The sequence below is a fragment of the Leptidea sinapis genome, chromosome 29 (genome assembly GCF_905404315.1).
Source record: "Leptidea sinapis chromosome 29, ilLepSina1.1, whole genome shotgun sequence".
NCBI lineage: Eukaryota > Metazoa > Arthropoda > Insecta > Lepidoptera > Pieridae > Leptidea > Leptidea sinapis.
Window position 1 is genome coordinate 2,947,846 of NC_066293.1, and position 20,175 is coordinate 2,968,020.

The following is a 20,175-nucleotide window of genomic DNA, read 5'->3' on the forward strand; positions in this document are numbered from 1 at the left end:
TAGAATAAACGCTCTAGATGCGTACTTTTAGTCTGGGAGGTTTTACGCATTTCAAGAGCCCAAATTCAAGAACGAATAATAAAAGGAGACAGTTCGGATCCGGCAAACTACAGGCCTATTGCTATTACCTCCCTGCTCTCCAAAATCATGGAGAGCATAATTAGCCGTCAGCTCTTGGTATACCTAGAGGGTCACCAGTTGATCAACGACCGACAATTCGGGTTTCGCCATGGTCGGTCGGCAGGTGATCTTCTGGTATACCTGACACATAGATGGGCTGTGGCTATTGAAAGCAAGGGGGAAGGCCTGGCAGTTAGCCTGGATATAGCGAAGGCCTTTGATCGTGTATGGCACAAGGCTCTCCTCTCCAAACATCCATCATTTGGGCTTCCCGAGAGCTTGTGCAAGTGGACCTCCAGCTTCCTCACTGGGCGTAGCATACAGGTCGTTGTCGACGGATATTGCTCGAACCCGAAGCCCGTGAATGCTGGAGTGCCCCAAGGCTGTGTGCGGTCTCCCACGCTGTTTCTTCTGCATATCAATGATATGTTGGACACCTCCAACATTCATTGCTATGCAGACGACAGCACTGGTGATGCCATATACACGGGCCATGCAGGTCTCTCTCGGGAAATCGTCGACCAGTGCCGGGAGAAACTTGTGTCTACTATCGAGTCCTCTCTTGAGAAGGTCGCGGAATGGGGAAAATATAACCTTGTCCAATTTAACCCCCAGAAGACTCAAGTTTGCGCGTTTACCACTAAAAAAACCCCATTTGTCGTATCACCGCTCTTCGACAATACTTCCCTCAAAGCCTCGCCTAGTATCGGAATACTGGGTCTCGAAATCTCGAGCGATTGCCAATTTCGTGGTCATCTGGAAGGCAAAGCCAAATTGGCTTCAAAGAAACTGGGCGTCATTAAAAGAGCACGGCAATACTTCAAGCCGGCCCACATACTAGCGCTCTACAAAGCGCAGGTCCGGCCACACATGGAGTATTGCTGTCATCTCTGGTCTGGCGCACCCCAGTATCAGCTCGATCCATTGCTCTGTGAACGGCTGGATCACTTGGCGTTGCGTAGAGACGTCGCTTCATTGTGTGTCTTCTACCGCATTTATCACGGGGAGTGTTCCGAAGAGCTGTTTAATCTGATTCCTGCCGCCGAATTCCACCTTCGCACGACACGCCACAAGTTAGGATATCATCCTCACCATCTGGATGTGTGGCGGTCCTCCACAGTGCGGTTTTCAAGGAGCTTTCTTCCACGTACTACAAAGCTGTGGAATGAGCTTCCTTGTGCGGTGTTTCAGGGACGATACGACATGGGTACCTTCAAAAAAAGCGCGTACACCTTTCTTAAAGGCCGGCAACGCTCCTGTGATTCCTCTGGTATTGCAAGAGATTGTGGGCGGCGGTGATCACTTAACAACAGGTGACCCGTATGCTCGTTTGTCCTCCTATTCCAAAAAAAAAAAACGAACTGTCGAAATTGACTGTCACTCTCGGCAATTTTTTAAGATTATTTTCTATTACGCTTTTAGACAATTGTAAGTAATTATGTGTGTTTATTATAACATATTAAACAAGTCATTAATTTTAAGATTATATTTTTTGAATTTATATTATTATATAAGATTATTCACACAAAATATTGATAAATATAGGTTTATTAAAAACACATAAATTTGTGTAAGGATGGTTCGCGAAAGGGAATTTTTGTTACATGCAGTTATTATTATTGCAAGCATTATTTATTATTTTTACTATTTTTAATATTTAATTATTTTTACTATGTATAATTGTACGGTGGTTTGGTTCCGTACAGAGTAAAACACAAGTTAGGCTCAAATGGTATATTGAAACCTTAACTTATGCTATATGGTAAAATGGTAAAATGTTGGTATGGTAATGAGCACGCGAATCGATCGGCGGCTTGTCGCGAACTGGTTACAATATTACTTAGGAAATAACGCGAGGCGACGTAAACGCTGACACGCGAAACGTGATGTACAGTCGACATGCTGTTGACCGTACATGCTGCCACCGCGAGAGAAGAAAGAGTGGTGGTGAAGATGGTACAAAAAAGAAATGGTTATGGTTAGCGAGTGACGTGAGACAAGGTGATAAACAAATTTGCATTATCTAATGGTAACCTTAATGTCTCTAGCCACAGTAATCACTAAAATTATGCCTATGCACTACAGGAGAAGTGGATTGGTCTTTCACTTCATCACTACACTTATCACTATTTTTACTAGCACTAGATTGCCCGTGGTTAACTACACTTACACACTGGTCACTAACACTATACACAAACGCTGCGTTCGTCAGACCCCGCGGCTCAGGGCGCGGCGGGTGCGACGCGGCTGGCCCTGCGCCAGCGGCTGCCGGCGCGGGCGGCGCGCTGGAGTCCTGGCGGCGGCTGCGGCGCGGGCACCACCGCCGCACGGCGTACGCGGCGGCCCCGGCCACCAGCACACCCGCCACCACGTATATCGCGACGTAGTGGTGAACGTCGTGATAAGATATACCACCCTTTAGACCACTCTCTGAATTCATTTGTTTTATTTTTGCGCCTATATCATCTAGCTCCTGATCGTAACCACCCATCACTGATGCTGGCTCCGAAATCAGCGACACGAACGTCTTATTCTGATTAAAGATGTGGTTGATGGGGTGAATGTCTATCGCTGGTATATCCGTCTGTATGGTTAATGTATTGTTCTGAAGCCTCCGAGCATAAATGGTAATGTCTTGTCCTTTCAGAACACAATCTGGACCCAACCTAATAATGCCGCTATTATTAAGATGATTGGAAAACATTTGCTCTCCACAGATGATACGTACTGGATACGAGTCGCAGCAAAAGAAAAAGTATGTATTGACCTCGCTTAGCTGAGACCACCAATCTAGACATTTGGCAGTTTTGGTTCTGCACTGCTTCGTCTCCTGGTCTTTGGAGCACATGACGTCATCATGACTCATATGAGAAATTGGTTTTTCCAAAGGACAAAGTTGTGTCTCAGTATCTAAATGAAGACAATTATTTAATTCTAAGTGTGATATGGTCATAAATGAGTCTCTTCGTAAGTTGATCGCAATGTAATCCGAAACTGGAACTAGGGTGACCATGGTTTTGCCGTTCCGTCTTGGTACAGGATAAATTTTATATACTTGGTAATGGTCTCTACTCACTAATGGTATTCTAATTTCAAAAATAAAATAGTCATTTAGCATTTTCGCTCTGACCTTGAGTAAATGGTACATTTTGGTTAATTCTGTATGCGTGTTCTCTATTGGTAAACTTAAATCGTTGGACAATCTTCCGGAAATAATATTTAATTCTTCTAGAAGCTGGTCGGGTTTCAAAAGATGTATGTTGAACTTCCCAAAGTACACCTCCGAAACAGTATCTAAAAGAACATCCTGCACATTCTTCAAATTCGACTCCAAGCTGTTAGCTGCCATAGCGCATAATAAAAATTCATTATTGTTTTCCACGTCTTTCAATTGACTCTTGACATCATTGGTAGCGTTCTTTAACTGGTTAAGGTAATGAGTAAATATTTTATATTGTTTGTCAATTGAGCCTTGCATCCTCTTCAATACATTATATTCTGCTTCTATTACGGAAGTCTGGTTTTTCCATAGAGCAGCAAGATGGTTTTGGTTTTCCCTAATTAAATCGATGTCCTGAATATACTGCTTAGCGAATTGGTCATCGAGTACACCGAACAGCGCGTGTGCAACATTACCCACAGCGTTGATAAGGCCGCGCCTGCGCCGCGCGTGCCCGCGTGGGAACTGCTGCGTCGACAGAATGTTATTGTAATGCGATAACTCTGTATAACTGTGCTGTAATTGTATTAAAATAGATTCACAATGGTTTCTGACTGACGATTCCTTGCAAATATATTCCATATGATCAATATATTTGGATAACAATTTACTGCCTTGCCAATATGGTTTTAAATCGTAGTATACAACTAGTTTCCATTCGTCCTGAACTAGTCGCATGGTTGATATTTTATCTAAATATAAACTTTGACTGTCGTTGAAGTTTATAGCGTTGTATGCACACGTGGCTGGTGAAAATAAAAAGGTAAACAACATAAGTGCCATGGTAAATAAATTAACAATTCCTCTTCTAGCTCGTCGCTTTGGTTTTGGTAAATCGTCGTTCGACTGGTGTTTCGGCTGGTTATGGTCAGTGGTTTCATGAATTTGGTTACTGTCTTCGTCGTTGGAGTGGTTAATAGGTAAAAGAGATAGTTTGACTACTGGTCGCTTCATAATGCCATTTTTGGTTTTAACAGAGACTACTCGAACTAGCCCATCTTGCCCCGGATGTAGCTGCACGATTCGACCGAGAGCCCATTTACCCGGTGGCAGGTTAGCATCGTGTATAATTACAATGCCGCCAACATTTAAATTTGGTTGTGAACGTCGCCACTTGGACCTAGCGTTCAACTGTGTGAGGTACTCCGCTCTCCATCTCTTCCACACATCTTGGTAAATCTTCTGCACTAACTGCCATCTGGTTCGTAAGTCGTGTTCTGACTCAACAATGGTCAATGTTGGTCCACTGGACAGAAAATGAGAAGGGGTCAAACAATCTAAGTCTTCGACGTCTTCACTCAGCGGGCACAGAGGTCTGGAGTTAAGGCATCCTTCTAGCTGAGCTAGAAGAGTAGAGAACTCCTCGTAGGTGAGTTTTTGTTCTCCTATTACTCGCTTCAGGTGGTGTTTCAAGCTCTTCACTGCAGCCTCCCAGAGACCGCCTGCGCTTGGCCAAGATGGTGCGTTGAAGTGCCATTCTATCGACATTTCAGCTATTTCTGCATAAAACTGGTCATTCAATATGGTTTTCAAGTTAACAATCTCCTCTTGCAAAACTCTATTTGCTTTTATAAAGTTCGTCCCGTTGTCACTGTAAATGTGACCGGGCGATCCTCTCCTGGCCGCAAGTCTTCTGAGGGCTGCCAAAAATGCTGAGGCGGTGAGATCAGAGACCAACTCCAAATGTACAGCCTTGGTCGCCATACACACGAAGACGGCGACATATCCTTTGGTACATCTCACTGATCTACCCTTCGCAGACTTGACGTCAACAAAACCAGTAAAATCAACCCCCAAATGGTAAAAGGGGCGGGTCCTGTTGATTCTTGCAGGTGGTAAGTCTCCCATCAACTGGTCGTGTTTCAGGGGGTCGTGCCTTCTACATAGCACACATCTCCGTAGCCTCTTCTTTACAGCATTGTTTCCTCCCAGGATCCAATATTCTTGACGCAGCCAAGCAAGGGTTAACCGGGGACCCCCATGAAAGGTCATCTTATGCGCGTGGTCAATAATCATGTCAGTAAGCAAATGGTTATGTGGTAAAATACACGGATGTTTCATACTATCTTCTATTTTGGCGTTGGTCAATCGCCCCCCAACCCTCAAGAGCCCCTGGTTATCAATAAATGGTTTCAATTTTAATAATTTACTCTTAGGGTTAGGTTGGTTATGGTTTTTAATATATTGTATATCTTCTAAAAATTCTACTTGTTGTATATGCCTTATAATTAAGTTTTTAGCTTTTCTTATTTCTAATATAGTTAAGTAGTTTGTTTTATTAGTATTAAATGACTTAGGTGTAAAACGTAACACCCACGCAAGCACTCTTGAAGCTCGCGTAAAATCGCTGTATCTGCTAATTATACTATCTATAACCTTGTTTTGATATTTAATTGTGTTTACATTTATATTTAATAATGGTTTTTTAAGCTCTTCGCAGGTTGTATATAATTTATTGGTTAATTTGGACTCTTCAAACGATCTTAGCCAGTGGGGACCTATCCACCACATGGAATGGTTAATCAGCTGTTCTGTGGTAATGCCTCTACTTGCGCAGTCAGCTGGGTTGTCCTTTGTTGACACATAATGCCAGCTACTCGATGGTATAATGTCAATGACCTGCTTCACCCTATTCGCGACGAATGGTTTCCATTTACATGGGTCGCCGTTGAGCCAGCCTAACACAGCTGTCGAATCAGACCAACCGTAGATTTTGATGTTGTAATCTGATAGGCATTTACAGGTGATCTTCATGACCTTGGTAAGTAGAACCGCTGCACATAACTCTAATCTAGGTAACGATACATTTTTCTTTACAGGTACGAGACGAGACTTCGAAGCTACTAATACTACAGAAGACTGGTTGCTGGTAATATTGTTGACTCTGCAGTATACAACACAAGCGTAGGCATTTTGTGATGAATCACAAAACCCATGTAATTCAATGGTGTCGTTCTTAGAAGACTGCAACCACCTTGGTATGGTAATATGGCTAATTTTCGTGATGTCAGCCTCTATGGTTTTCCATTTTGTGTTGATGTCAGCTGGTAATTCGTCGTCCCACAGAAGATTTAAGAGCCATACTTCCTGGAAGAGTAGTTTCAACTTGGTGGTAACTGGTGAAAGCCATCCAAGCGGATCAAATATCTTCGATATATTCGAGAGTAAACTTCTTTTGGTGAGTTTACTGACTGGTTCGGAATTCAATTGAAAAGCGAAATAATCTTCGTCGGGATGCCACTTAAGTCCTAATGCCTTGGTTGATTCCTGGTATTTAAAAACATATGCTTGGTCTTCGCATGGTAACTGGTTATCTGGTAGTACATCTGGTTGATTTGACGACCACTTCCTTAGATTGAATCCACCTAACTTAAGGAGATTTATGAGGTCGGAAATCAGCCTCTTTGCAGACTGGAGGTCATGATGTCCATGGAGGAGGTCATCCATGTAGAGCCTGGTAGCCAGAACTTCTGCTGCTTCTGGGTAACGGTGACCTTCATCCTTAGCCAGACGTTTCAATGTCATCATGGCTAGGAATGGTGCGGCCTTGGTGCCGTATGTGACAGTGGTAAGTTGGTATTCTTCTAATGGTTGCTTTTCAGAGTCCCTCCACACGATCTTCTGGAGCGGCTGGTCATCATCATGGACATCTATAAATCTGAACATCTTCTCTATATCGGCTGTGAAGGCTATTTGGTACTGCCTCCACTTTAATATGAGAGTAAACAAATCCTCTTGTAAATTTGGTCCAGAGTACATAAGGTCATTCAACGAAAGTCCAGTCGAAGTTTTCGCTGAGGCATTAAAAACAACTCGCGTGGCAGTCGTCGTGGAATCCGTTCTGATTACACAATGGTGAGGTAAATAGCACTGAAGTATCGGATTACTATTACATTTCTTCATATGGTTTAAATTAATATATTCATGGATAAATTGTTTGTAGTTCTGTTCGATAATTTTATTTTTACAAAATCTGCGTTCTAATTGCCGAAATTGGGCTACGGCTTTGGTTTTAGACTCACCCAATTTTTCGGTAATCTCTGGTTTTAATGGTAACCGTACAACATAACGTCCGTCTGGTTTGCGCGTAGTATGCTGTTGATAATGATGAAGGCAATGGTTATCTTCATCCGTAATATTTACAGAGTTGTCTGAGATATCTTCAATCTCCCAGAACCGCTGTATATCCTGCAAGTCGACCATGACGACGTTGCAATATGTTTGGTTTGGTTTTATGGTACCACTAAGAATCCAACCGAGCTTGGTATTTTGCGCGATTGGTAGTGATGTGCCATTACGAATTAAACCTGGTAAAATAATTAATTCGTAAACTTCAACGCTTAAAATTAAATCTATTGGTCTACTTTTATAAAACTCTGGATCTGCGAGTGGTAACTTTTGTAAATACGGCCAAGCTGGTTTTTCTAATGTTTCGTGTGGTAAATTCCCGACGACATGCTTCATCACATAGGCTTCCGTTTTAAATGTGAAATTATTATGAAGAGATGACACTGAAAGCTGTGCGACTCCCTTACTATTGTTGGCTTTTGCGCCTACTCCGACCACCACACAGTGGCGCTTAATCCTGGGTAGGCCTAAAAGTTGAGCGGCATTCTCTGTAATGAGAGATGACTCCGCGCACGGGTCTATGAGGGCTCGCATGGTATGGTGACAGCCATCCATAGACATAATATTAACTTTAGCTGTTGCTAATAATTTGGGCATGGTTTCTTGTGGGGCATTGGTAACGCATATATTGGATCTTCTAGGAGAATTTTCGATCTCGGTATTTCTAGAAGTAGATGGTGCAAAAGTGACAAGAGCATTATGCAGAAGAGTATTATGCTGCTGGTTACAAAAACGGCAAGTTTTTTCCGAAGAACATTCCTTGTCATAATGGTTAATTAAACAGTTTTTACATAATTTGTTGGATTCAATGACCTTAAGTCGATTCAGCGGTGCGGATTCTAGAAATTGTTTGCATTTAAACAATTCATGGCAACACGTTTTACAGAGTATGCATTTCCGTTGTGGCGCAATATGTACTGGTTTCGTATTGACGTGGTTTATTACAGCTGGTCTTGGTTTAAAATTTCTGTTCATAAAATTATGTAAATGGTTATTGGTATGCTTTTCAGCCCATGGTTTTTGGTATTGGTTTTGGTGTACCTGGGATGAATTTGATTTGTTGAAGTCCTGCTTACGACGAGAGCTTTCTAACGAAGTAAATTTAATTTCTAAAAATTTCAAAAAATCTAACAAAGTAGGCAATTCTTTTGGATTCTTAAGCGACACAATGTAATCATTATGGGTTTCAGTATCTAACTTTTGGCACAAAATATAGACGATCAATGGGTCCCAGTTGGAAATGTCGATGCCCATTGCTTTTATAGAGTTAAGACACTCGTTGGTGGTGTCATGTAACTTTTTGATGACCGCTGCAGATTGATGTTGAATCGTAGGCATGGTTAGTAACAATTGTATGTGAGAATTAAATATTAACCTAGTATTATGGTAACGTTGGTTTAATATGTCCCAGCATACTTCGTAGTTTTCAGAATTGATGCGTAAATGGTGAACTAATTTTTCAGCCTCGCCACGGAGCTTACTTTTCAAGAATTGCATTTTCTGCGCATTTGGTAAAGATTTATTATGGTGAATTGTTTCGGAGAATAAATCTTTAAAACATATCCAATCTTGGTAGTTTCCGCTGAAGGTGGGAATGTCCATTTGTGGGGTTGAACGTTCCCTGTAAGATGACGACCACATCTGTCTGTTCACTGCCTTCTTCATGGTGTTGTATTTCTTCTCCATCTCAGCGAATGCTGTCTCATACTCTTCGTTGTCGAGCAGCCCTTCGCTGTCGATGTCCCAGTGAAGAGAATCGATGACCGACCATCTTGATTGGATAGTTCGTAAAATATCTTCGAACTCCCAGCGGTCGGAGCAGCTTTCAAGGTCGACAGCCTCTATGGTACGGGATAGCGCCTTGAAGTTGCTCTTCTGCTTTCGCAGCATTTCTTCGACCCTACTGGAGTTGCCCTGGTTCGATAGCTTTGGTGCAGGGAAGCTAAAAGAGGGACCCTCCTGAGCGGGAGAGAAAATATCGCGCCTATCTGAGCCCTGCGATAATGGTGTAGCAGGTCTCAGTAATGGTTTGCTGGGATCGCTGGTTACGTAATTAGAAATCATATTCCTAACTTCCTGGTAAAAATCTTTCGTCCGCTGGTAATGGTTTTCCGCGAAGTAGCGATGGTTAGGGTCTTCAAACTCAGCACAAAGCCTAGTATGGTTGGTCTGGAATTCACTCCAGTACGAGTCTAAAGCGTTGAGACGTTTTTCAATATAGGCGGGTGTCTTTCGTTCTGGCCCGTCCTTCTTGAAATTAACACACTGCGTGTTAATCGCGGACATAATCTGGTTTTGGGTGGTTAATAGAGCCTCCATGGTTACGGGTCAAAAGAGAGTGGTAAAGAGTGGTGAGTGATAAAAAGGAAAGATCTTACTTGAAGACTGGTACGTGGTGACCTGGTGTGTCCTCAGCAGTCTCCCCGTTGGTAGTCGCTGGTAGTATCGCCGATCTGGTGAACTGGTTACACTCCACACACAAGCACTTTGGTCAACACTAATTTGGTTCACTACACACGCGACGACTTTTGGTTAAAATGGTTAACTAATGGTACTGGTTAATAGAACGATGGATCACAATGTTTTTGTGTCCTCGAAATGGTTAAAAAATACACTGGTTAACAAAAGGCCGAAGGACCACAATGTCCTTGGAATGGTTAAAAAAAATTCTGGTCACTGGTTAACAAAAGGCCGAAGGACCACAATGTCCTTGGAATGGTTAAAAAAAATTTTGGTCACTGGTTAACAAAAGGCCGAAGGACCACAATGTCCTTGGAATGGTTAAAAAAAATTTTGGTCACTGGTTAACAAAAGGCCGAAGGACCACAATGTCCTTGGAATGGTTAAAAAAAATTTTGGTCACTGGTTAACAAAAGGCCGAAGGACCACAATGTACGGTGGTTTGGTTCCGTACAGAGTAAAACACAAGTTAGGCTCAAATGGTATATTGAAACCTTAACTTATGCTATATGGTAAAATGGTAAAATGTTGGTATGGTAATGAGCACGCGAATCGATCGGCGGCTTGTCGCGAACTGGTTACAATATTACTTAGGAAATAACGCGAGGCGACGTAAACGCTGACACGCGAAACGTGATGTACAGTCGACATGCTGTTGACCGTACAATAATTGTGAATTATCAAGGTATAGTATTCAAGTAGTACAATGTACATTCTAGAGGCGCTTCTTCTTTCACAGAACACCCGTACTGGGTGTAACTATTACCTTTATTAAAAATTAAAACCTGTTAAATACACTAAATTAATAATTGCGTTTTAATTGAAATTAACAATTATTCAAAGTTAAAGTATGCTTAGGTATCACTTAATTGAATTTGTAAAATCTTATAAAATAACTTAATAATAATTATCATAAGGTATTATTTTATTTATTTCTAGCAATGGCAACGGGGCCATTAGCTAAAAAAAACGCATTACGTATTAACAAGAAAACCCTTTTAAATACCCCTTTAGATTTTTGAGAAAATAGTATAACCCTCCATTTTAGTCAACCAAGGATACACAATTTAAATTTATCGGTAACACCCTACTAATTAAATTGATATTTATAATAATTAATATACAGAAAACGAAAGGCAAAAAATCAAAACATGATGATATCTGACTACTTATAGAATTATAATCATTACTCTCTGACATGCATCATTAAAAAAAGTAATACACTCCACAAGCAAACAATATGAAAGAACATAGATTTATTGAAAAACCTGAACTTAATGAGCACGATTAAAACCTCAAAGTAGATATTATTCAACAAGATAATAGGTTCGTAGATTACGATCTAGCTCTCGAGCTTACTTATGTTTTTTTTCCTTTACAAAACAGTAAGAAGCAATAAAAAAATATCCAGCAAAAATACTTACTACTTCAAATTATAATTTCATTTCACAAGCCTCGGCGGAGATATTAAAAATTAACTATAACACTCAAATTCAATTAGGATTTAATTAATATGGGGAGTATAGACCTATCCTTTTCGCACACGTGAACATAGCACACTATTTCACTTTAAGACGTTAGAAATAGCATTGTTCTCTAAATTAAGACTTATAATTAATGTTTTTATTCATATCAAACCAACACAAACGCTTCTTTCTTTTACGCGATTGCAATCATGTCCATTTCCGAGGTGAGCATGGAAAGATCGATAACGGCTCTCTATGCGTTGGTCTTTGCCCGGGCACGGGCGGTAACTGAAATCTAAAGCGTAAGGAAGTGACGAGTGCTGCCATCTAAATTATCGATGCGCTGTGAGCTGTCATCTAGACGCTACCTTTTTAATGTCGTGTAAGGATCTTTGTCTCCTTGTTTAGCCATGATAACGAAATATTGTTGGAAAAAAAAACAATCTATGTGTGTTAGCTTTGTAAATATTAAAATCAATAAACGTGTGTAATAATCATATAAAAACTTACTTCTTGTATGATTATTATACAATCTATAAGGACCTAAGGAACCGAGTTATTTCCGTAACGTCTGTCGTCGGTTTTACAATAAATAATGTTAAATTTGCCAATTTGGGATTTTTTAACGCAAATAAGTACTTTTCCGCTACTGTTTACATAGCGTAACCGAGAATTAGGTATACTTTTGTAGTAAAACTTTTGTTTGAAACGTTTTAATGACTATATTAAGTATTGTAGTTTTGTTAAGTGATTTGTAGTTTGTACTCTAGTATGCTACTTGATGATGATATTGCTGTATGGGGTCCGTAAATATTCTCTAAATAAAGTATAAATTCAATTTTTTTTCAAATTCAAAAGTTTTTATTGAAAAATAAAAATTAACATAAAAACATTGACTTCAAAAACTATTCCAAAACAATAGATATAATGTGCATTAAAAAGTATAAAAATAATTGCGTATTTTTATACAATCTAATTAATTAATCTAATTCTAGTTACGATTATTGTTATTTTTGGAATCGGTGTCCTTCCGCCGCGACCCGCTCTCGCCTCCTCACGACTCAAGCACATCTCACCCATAACTATGTATGTAGTCGATATGAGCGCCGATGGTTAATTCCACGGCGTGATCTAAAAATTTTGACGGCGGCGGCGGCGTCTCGGCGGCGCGGGCGCAGCCTTACAGTTTTTTAAGGGACTGATTTTTGAATAAATATAAACCATTGTCAGTAGTTAATAAAGTTAAATCACAATTAAAAGGTAAACAGAATATGCCGGGCAGTTAGCCTGGATATAGCGAAGGCCCTTGATCGTGAATGGCACAAGGCGCTTCTCTCAAAACTTCCATCGTTTAAGCTTTCCGAGCCATAAAGCCTCGCCTAGTATAGGAATAAGGGGTTTCGAAATCTCGAGCTATTGCCAATTCCGTGGCAATTATTTATTTATCAAAATCGTTTCACCTAGTCGAAAGTTTTGAGGTAACATACATAAAAAAAAGAACATACCGACGAATTGAGAACCTTCAATTTTTTGTAGTAGGTTAAAAATAGGATGTGACATCACTTATTGAAAGTCAAAAAACCTACCACCCATTACAAAATGAATGCCTCAGGCCTGAGACGAACGGGCGCAACAAACTCAGCGGGCTTTTTTTCATCAAAAAATATGTTTACAAAGTAACATTGTACAACTAAAGATATTATTTAATTCCCAATTTGTGGTATCATTAAGAAAGTCGTTTATGTTATTATAGTTACCTTTACCACACAAACGTTTTTTAACAATTCTTTTGAATAACGTAATACTTTTCTTATTGAACATCTTCTGGTGATCTTGTTGTAAAAGCATATACATCGCCCCACAAAAGACTTACTTACTCGACTTAGCCGAGTAGTAGGCATTATTTGTATTCTTTGGCGTAACAAAACAAAAATTTATAAAATTATTTATCCCTCGTGCTATTCTAAGTGTATAGAAAGAACAATATTGTAATAAAGAAGGTATTAAATACAAACAAGGAAAATATTACTGTACCGCATAATTTACTTAAATATTGATAAATTATTTTTTTACAATTAGAAAGATATATCTTTTTTGGTTTAGTAGACATATGAGTTACAGTTACAGTATGATACAAATTTGACCAACGGATGTCAGGGTGTCAAATTTAGGCATGTAAAATCTCACTCTGATAATTTTTCCCCAACGGGCAGAAAGAAGTATCACTTCCATAATAATTGAGATCTTGTATGATCCCAGTTCCATCTGTCGTGAAATGTGGTCCGCGATGCAATGCGAAACATAGTTTTTTTTACACATGTTTAAGCTTACGACAGTTAAGAATAAAAAAAAAGAATTTCAACACTTTTGACAAACAAAGCGTGCGATAGAGAAGAACATCTCTAATAAACATAGCAAGACAGAAAAGATAAGCGAATCTATTGTTACTGTAACCGATTTTGATTGAGAGGTCGTAAACAGTCAGCCAAGCTTGGTATCAGCTCCTTAGTATTTTGAATAAGCACTAGTTATCGCACACGTTGACAAATTAAAACTAATTGTTCACGTATTATCAGGCCATCTTTACGCTAGTAAATTCTAAAGTCTATTGTACAAAGTGAGTAGAGAAATAAATAAAATGCCATATAAAATAAATATTTTTATTGATACATTGTCTTCTTGCTGCTACATAGATGTATCCTGTACAGAAATAAAGCGTCCATTTAATAATTTTGACTAAATTGTGAAAAAGTACTTACATGCTAACATTTTATATCAATATAGCAAACATACATAATATACTGTCATGATTATAGTAATAATAATAATTGCAACTAACTATGTGATCTCTGTTATGGATTCTGGCTATCAGGTAGATATGACTTATGCGGACCTCAGCAAGGCGTTTGACCGTATTGACCACAGTATCCTACTCCTTTACAACGCAGGTATACATGGAAATTTGTTCCGATAATTTTCATCTTACATTACAAACCAATCACAAGCAGTTGCTATAAACGGATACGCTTCTAGATGGATGTTCATCCCATCAGGTGTTCCCCAAGGCTCGCTTCTGGGATCCCATTTATTGTCTATATTTCATAATGATATTTCATCATGTTTTTCGCATTCTCAGTTCTTACTGATGATACGATAATATAAAGGCACGTCCAATTACTCGATGATTGTCATCTTTTACAGGTAGACTTGGGTAGATTCGTTTGTGGTAAAATTAATAAGTTAGATCTCAACGTCTCTAAGGCTGAGATCTATAGAGCTTACTTAGATATTGCTCAAAATTTACTTACGTAAAACTTAGTAGAGTGTGATAAAACGCAAACTTGACTTTTGCATTGGGCTGTCGTAGCTTAAGCTCAGTATAATTTCAGCTGTCAAATGACTTTATAAACAAAATTAAGGATTATGACACTTACACTCTTACACTCAAAGAGGTTTTATGTAATCTAAGTCTAAGTACGCTCTATAGATCTCATCGTAAATGCTTTGCATTGACCTTCTCTCGGAAAACGGATCTGATTAATTTCAATTGCAATCTTAAAAATAAAGTTTATTTATTTATTGGAAAACAAACAGCTTAAGTGATATACACATTGTAACACATAATTTATATTACACAAGCCAATAAAGTTTCCACTTAAATATAAACAAAGTAGGAGTGAATATAATACAAAATATAACGGTTTGATATACAATTAAACATAAGGATAAAAAAGTACACAAAAATACAAATGAAACAAAATTTATCGGTTGGACATAATTTAAGGATGTTTAAGATATTCTTTAATTTTTTTAGTAAAAGTTCGATAGCTGCTATGAAAAATGTCTAAGCGACTATAATTATTATTATAAGTGTTGCATGCTCTTATAATAAAACAATTGCTAGTATAATTAGTTCTACGAACAGGGATAAAGAATATATCTATAGAACGTGTATAATGTTTTGGACAGTTAAGTTTAATGTTACTTAAAATACGATTGTTGTGTGTACTAATAGAATGAAAGATATGGTGTAATCAAACGCAAATTTGAACCCAAAATGTCATTTTTATATTTTATTTCATAATAAACTAAGCCTCGAAAGCTCTTGGTTTTATCATAAGAACCTGTTGGGTGTCAAATAAAATACTTAAACGGATTAAAAAAATATAATTACACAAGCCACAATCACGCTCAGATAAAATATACACTATATAGTCTGTATGGCAACACTATCATACCATATTTCGTCCGTTGTCTCCCGCTATCCTGTCAACGATCTGAAAAAAATTGTGTGAATTTTTATGTTTATCATAAATGGACAAGCTCACTTAAGTGATAAGAACTTCGTGTTACATTTTCGGTCCCAGTAATCGAGCTATAAACTTCCGAAAAATTGGGAGTATTGGGATGCTTATCACAGGATTCCGGTTAGGTATTTTTTCTACCGTGAAGCAGTAATTTGCAAGCATTAATGGGCTCACCACACTATATGTTCCTTCACCTTCCTACACCTTCAAACTTGTTCCTTTGACTCGCGCTAAATAGGGTGAGCACGACGAGGAGCATAATGTCTGTCATGTTGCCATACTACGTCTCTGCCTCCTCGCTACTTTCTACGCCACTCGTCGAGTGTGTGGCAGGCCCACAATGTATTTGTTTGAAAGGCGGCGTATCTAGTGAAGTTACTGGGCTAATGAGACTAAAGATGTCATGTCTCCCACTGACGAGATCAGTTGTGATGTCGCTCTGAATTTTCGGTTCAATGGAGAACCCTGCGCGGTAATGCATTGTAATGGACAATACTGATACCACTACGACCAGGAATTTTGTCTCATAAAAAAACACTTCAATCGTACATCGACCAATTCATGAGTTATGAGCTTGATGGGAATGTATGGCAGATGAGCTGTAAAAATACTCTCAGGTTGGTCCCCACAACAGCCATGGTCACGCGACTGAGAAAGAGTTGGATAAAACTCGTGGAGGAGGTCTTGAGTTTAATGGACAAACTCGCTGGACTGGAGGGCAGGAAAATACCGAGAAATATGATTGGAGATAATGGAGGAGACCAAGATCCATACAAGATTTGTAGATTTGTAGCTCCAGAAGAAGAGGAAAATTCACAAGCTAGGGCTAGTCTAATTCACACTTTGTGAGTTTCGACACTAAAATATAACAGAAGCCTGCTGAGCATTACTTTTTTCTGTTTGCTGCAAGAAGAAACTGAAAGATGCCCTGGAGATGTGGTGTTGGAGAATGCTCAAGGTATAGTGGACAGAGTTTTGTCCAACCTGTCCATGCTACAAGATCTCCACGTCTAGGTTCGCAGCGTTTATCGAACGCTTTGTGGAGAAGGGAAGGGCATACGGGTATACGGGCACGGGATAGACAAGATGTAGTGGCCAAACAAAAAACAGGTTTGGACGGTCCAAGTACAATAGATCAGCGACAGCGACGAGTGGCGAAGGATTGTGAAGCCAAAGCCATGGAAATAAAGATCACGACTGCCAAGAGTTTTGCAAATAAGAAGAATACTTCTAATGACTGGATACCCCATGGGAATCTATTATATGTAATAGTATAGTAAGTTTAAAAAAATATAATTTACACAAGTAAAAACTTGTGGATAAATTTATGGACGACTATGCTAATAGATTTAATTTGATGTATCATTCATAAATCTTAGCATGGTTGTTAGATTCCCCAATAATGGCTCAATCTACAGGATCTACTTGGTAGCTTGCTCATCTCCAATAATTTTGCATTATAAATATTTCTTTTAAAATACTGTATCTACCATACTATGTACGGAAAAGGTCTACCTTTTCCGGATCGTGAGAAGAACATACAAGAAACTAAACGGCCACTCTTTAAATAAAATAGAGTATTTTTCAATGTAATAAACTTGACTAATTAGTTTCTTAAGTGCTGAATCCAAAATAGGAATCGTGCTCAAAGTTTAATGCTTTTAAAAAAATTATCGTATATTGGATCTCAACCTTTAAAACTTGAATTCATAATTTGTATATGGTACCAGTGGGAAGCTCCTTTGCACAGGATGCCGGCTAGATTATGGGTACCACAACGGCGCCTATTTCTGCCGTGAAGCAGTAATGTGTAAGCATTACTGTGTTTCGGTCCGAAGGGCGCCGTATTACTGGGCAAATGAGACTTAACATCTTGTCTCAAGGTGACGAGCGCAGTTGTAGTGCCGCTCAGAATTTTTGGGGGTTTCAAGAATCCTGAGCGGCACTGCATTGTTATGGGCAGGGCGTACCAATTACCATCAGCTGAACGTCTTGCTCGCCTTGTGCCTTATTTTCATTAAAAAAAATGGATGCTTCGTGAACATAATGGTCGTGATTACTGTCATAATTAATAATCACCTCAAACAAATTCAATGATATAGGAAATTGATTTGAGGTGTCGCTCTTTCAAATATAAATTATTTATACAAGGCTCTTACGATAAAAAAAATAATTTAGCACATATTCAAACGTAAATTAAAAAAAAATATATTAACCATTACAAGTATAGATTACGTGCGAATTGAATGCAGAGTTCAGGAATGCGATAGTGATGTGACCTAATTATAATTAATGACCATAATTATGAGTGTGTCGATAAATTTAAACAATGCTACAAGTTTACCATTTTACACTAGGTCAAAAGGATGAAAAAAGTATTTTATTATTTTTTTATAATTTTAGAGTAATAATTAAATCTCACATTTTTCTTCTGCCTTTCTTCAACACACATGACTAAACATTTTTCGCCATTTCTCGTGCTTGGTGATGAATAAAGACTCGTTTTTTTTGGAACCAGTCATTACTACAATAAAAAATAACACAAGATCGTACAGACTTTAGCGTTAACACAGTAAGCGACGACTACGGCACAGCACTACGCTGCAGGCGTGCGGACAGCGGGGGGAGATGCTACCGCTGTTTGCCTTAGGTCCCGACTGCATTCAACTCGCGAGCTAACTGTAAGTGTGTAATACATAAAAAAAATATTTACCCCTCTGATGATTGGCAAATTCAGTAGTGAACCAAATACGGGAACCATTCTTAAAAAGTTTACAGCAGCCGGGAGGAAACCTCTGTAAATAATAAAGGGGCAAACTTTAATATATTAATAGTATGGTAATATTTTATATAAAAGGGGGCAAACGGCCTAGAGGCTCACGGGATGGGGGAGTGGTGAGGCAACCGCCCATCGACAGCCGCAACACCAGGGGTCAAGTATGTTCTAATTTTATTTTACCAGTGGTAGGCTCCTTTGCACATGATACCGGCTAGATTAAGGGTACCATAACGACTTCTTAACATCTTATGTCTCAAATTGACGAGCGCCATTGTAGTGGCACTCAGAATTAAATGGTTTTTCCAGAATTCTGCCTGGCACTACATTGTAATAGGCAGGGCGTATCAATTACCATCAGCTGACCGTCCTGCTCGTCTCGTCCCCTTGAAGTAAGTCCCCTAAGTCGTATCGGTTTATAAATACGAATGTTTCTGGAACTCGAGTCTGTAGAGAAACAGAAATGATTACACTAAGGAGGACAAACGAACGTAAGAGCTATGTGATGCTACAGGATCTCCCCATTCTCTTATAGCACAGCAGAGAAATCACAGGAGTGTTGCTGGGTTTAAGTAAGCTGCGTCCTCCGCAGAATATAACAAGGTGGCCTTCAGCTCTGACAAAGGATATAAAATGCCATTTGGACGTCAAAGCCAAATTGTCTTTGATGAAGCTGGGCGTCATAAATCGAGCACGGCAATACTTCAAGCCAGCCCCCATTCTACCGCTGTAGAAAGTGCAGTTTTGGCCACATATCATGGAGTATTTCTATCATCTCTGGTGTGGCACACCCCGGTATCAACTTGAAACATTTGACCGTGTACAACACAGAGAGAAATGGTAACAGTAATAAAGTTAATGGTTTCGGCTATTAATAAATACCATGATTGATAATGGTCATTGATTATTTCGCCAATTAATGAAAATATTTTTATATAATAATAATGTGATATTGATTTTGTGAAGATATTAAATATCACATTATTCATTAAGGTCACAGAAATGAAACTTATGAATGTCACAACTAGTACTTTTTACCATTTCCGCTGAGTTTGAGAAGTGGGAAGAAACTCATTCGTAATTTTAAGTTGCATTGGTGTGCGAGGGATTACTACGCTTTTAAGTCGCATCCATACTTCATTTATACTCTTAGGTCTGTATATTAGGACAATGGCTTATGTTTTAATAAGCTTTCTAAAAAACTTACAGCGAAAGATTTTTACATGACTATGTTATTGGATATGTAAGTTATTAATGTTATAATATATTTGTAATATTATTTTTAACTATCTCTGTAGCACCATAGAACACTTACCTAAATAGCAATAAAAATCCATACATTTCCGCTATCATTCCAAACATTGGCCAACCAAGTAGCACAATTGTAATTCCTCCAAAGAAGGCTATTGTCGCTTTGATTTTGTGCCTTTGGAAGAAGAAGAAAAATGTCCTCTGTATACCTATCACACATGCTAATCCACTTATAAATAATATCTGGAAAGAGAGAGAGAGAGAGTAATATTTAGTTATTAATTAAATTACAACAACATTGATCAACTTATAATTTATAGATTACCATGGTACTATACTTACATTTCCAATAGCAAGAAGACCCTTATCAAATAATAATAATACTCCAAGAAACAGGAATGTCATACCAAAACCCGCCAAACCAACACCAATTTCTGGAACATATAA

The 20,175-nt window shown here is 38.9% G+C and overlaps 2 protein-coding genes across 3 annotated transcripts in view; both read right to left on the reverse strand.

Annotated features, from left to right (window-relative positions):
• The window catches only part of LOC126973285 (Kv channel-interacting protein 1), an 80,305-nt gene extending 68,898 nt beyond the window's left edge, over positions 1 to 11,407 (reverse strand). The window contains exon 1 of the mRNA XM_050820499.1: positions 11,353 to 11,407. The gene's annotated coding sequence lies outside the window, so the exon portion shown is untranslated. The remainder of the gene's footprint in view (positions 1 to 11,352) is intronic.
• Positions 11,408 to 14,040: 2,633 nt separating this feature from the next.
• The window catches only part of LOC126973288 (vesicle transport protein GOT1B), a 276,130-nt gene continuing 269,995 nt past the window's right edge, over positions 14,041 to 20,175 (reverse strand). For both annotated transcript variants that reach the window (XM_050820504.1, XM_050820503.1), the window contains 5 exons: positions 20,071 to 20,162; positions 19,793 to 19,971; positions 18,415 to 18,496; positions 15,633 to 15,671; positions 14,041 to 14,094 (listed from right to left, as the gene is read on the reverse strand). In XM_050820504.1, the coding sequence (XP_050676461.1) occupies positions 14,080 to 14,094; positions 15,633 to 15,671; positions 18,415 to 18,496; positions 19,793 to 19,971; positions 20,071 to 20,162 (407 nt within the window). In that variant the 3' untranslated portion in view covers positions 14,041 to 14,079. The remainder of the gene's footprint in view (positions 14,095 to 15,632; positions 15,672 to 18,414; positions 18,497 to 19,792; positions 19,972 to 20,070; positions 20,163 to 20,175) is intronic.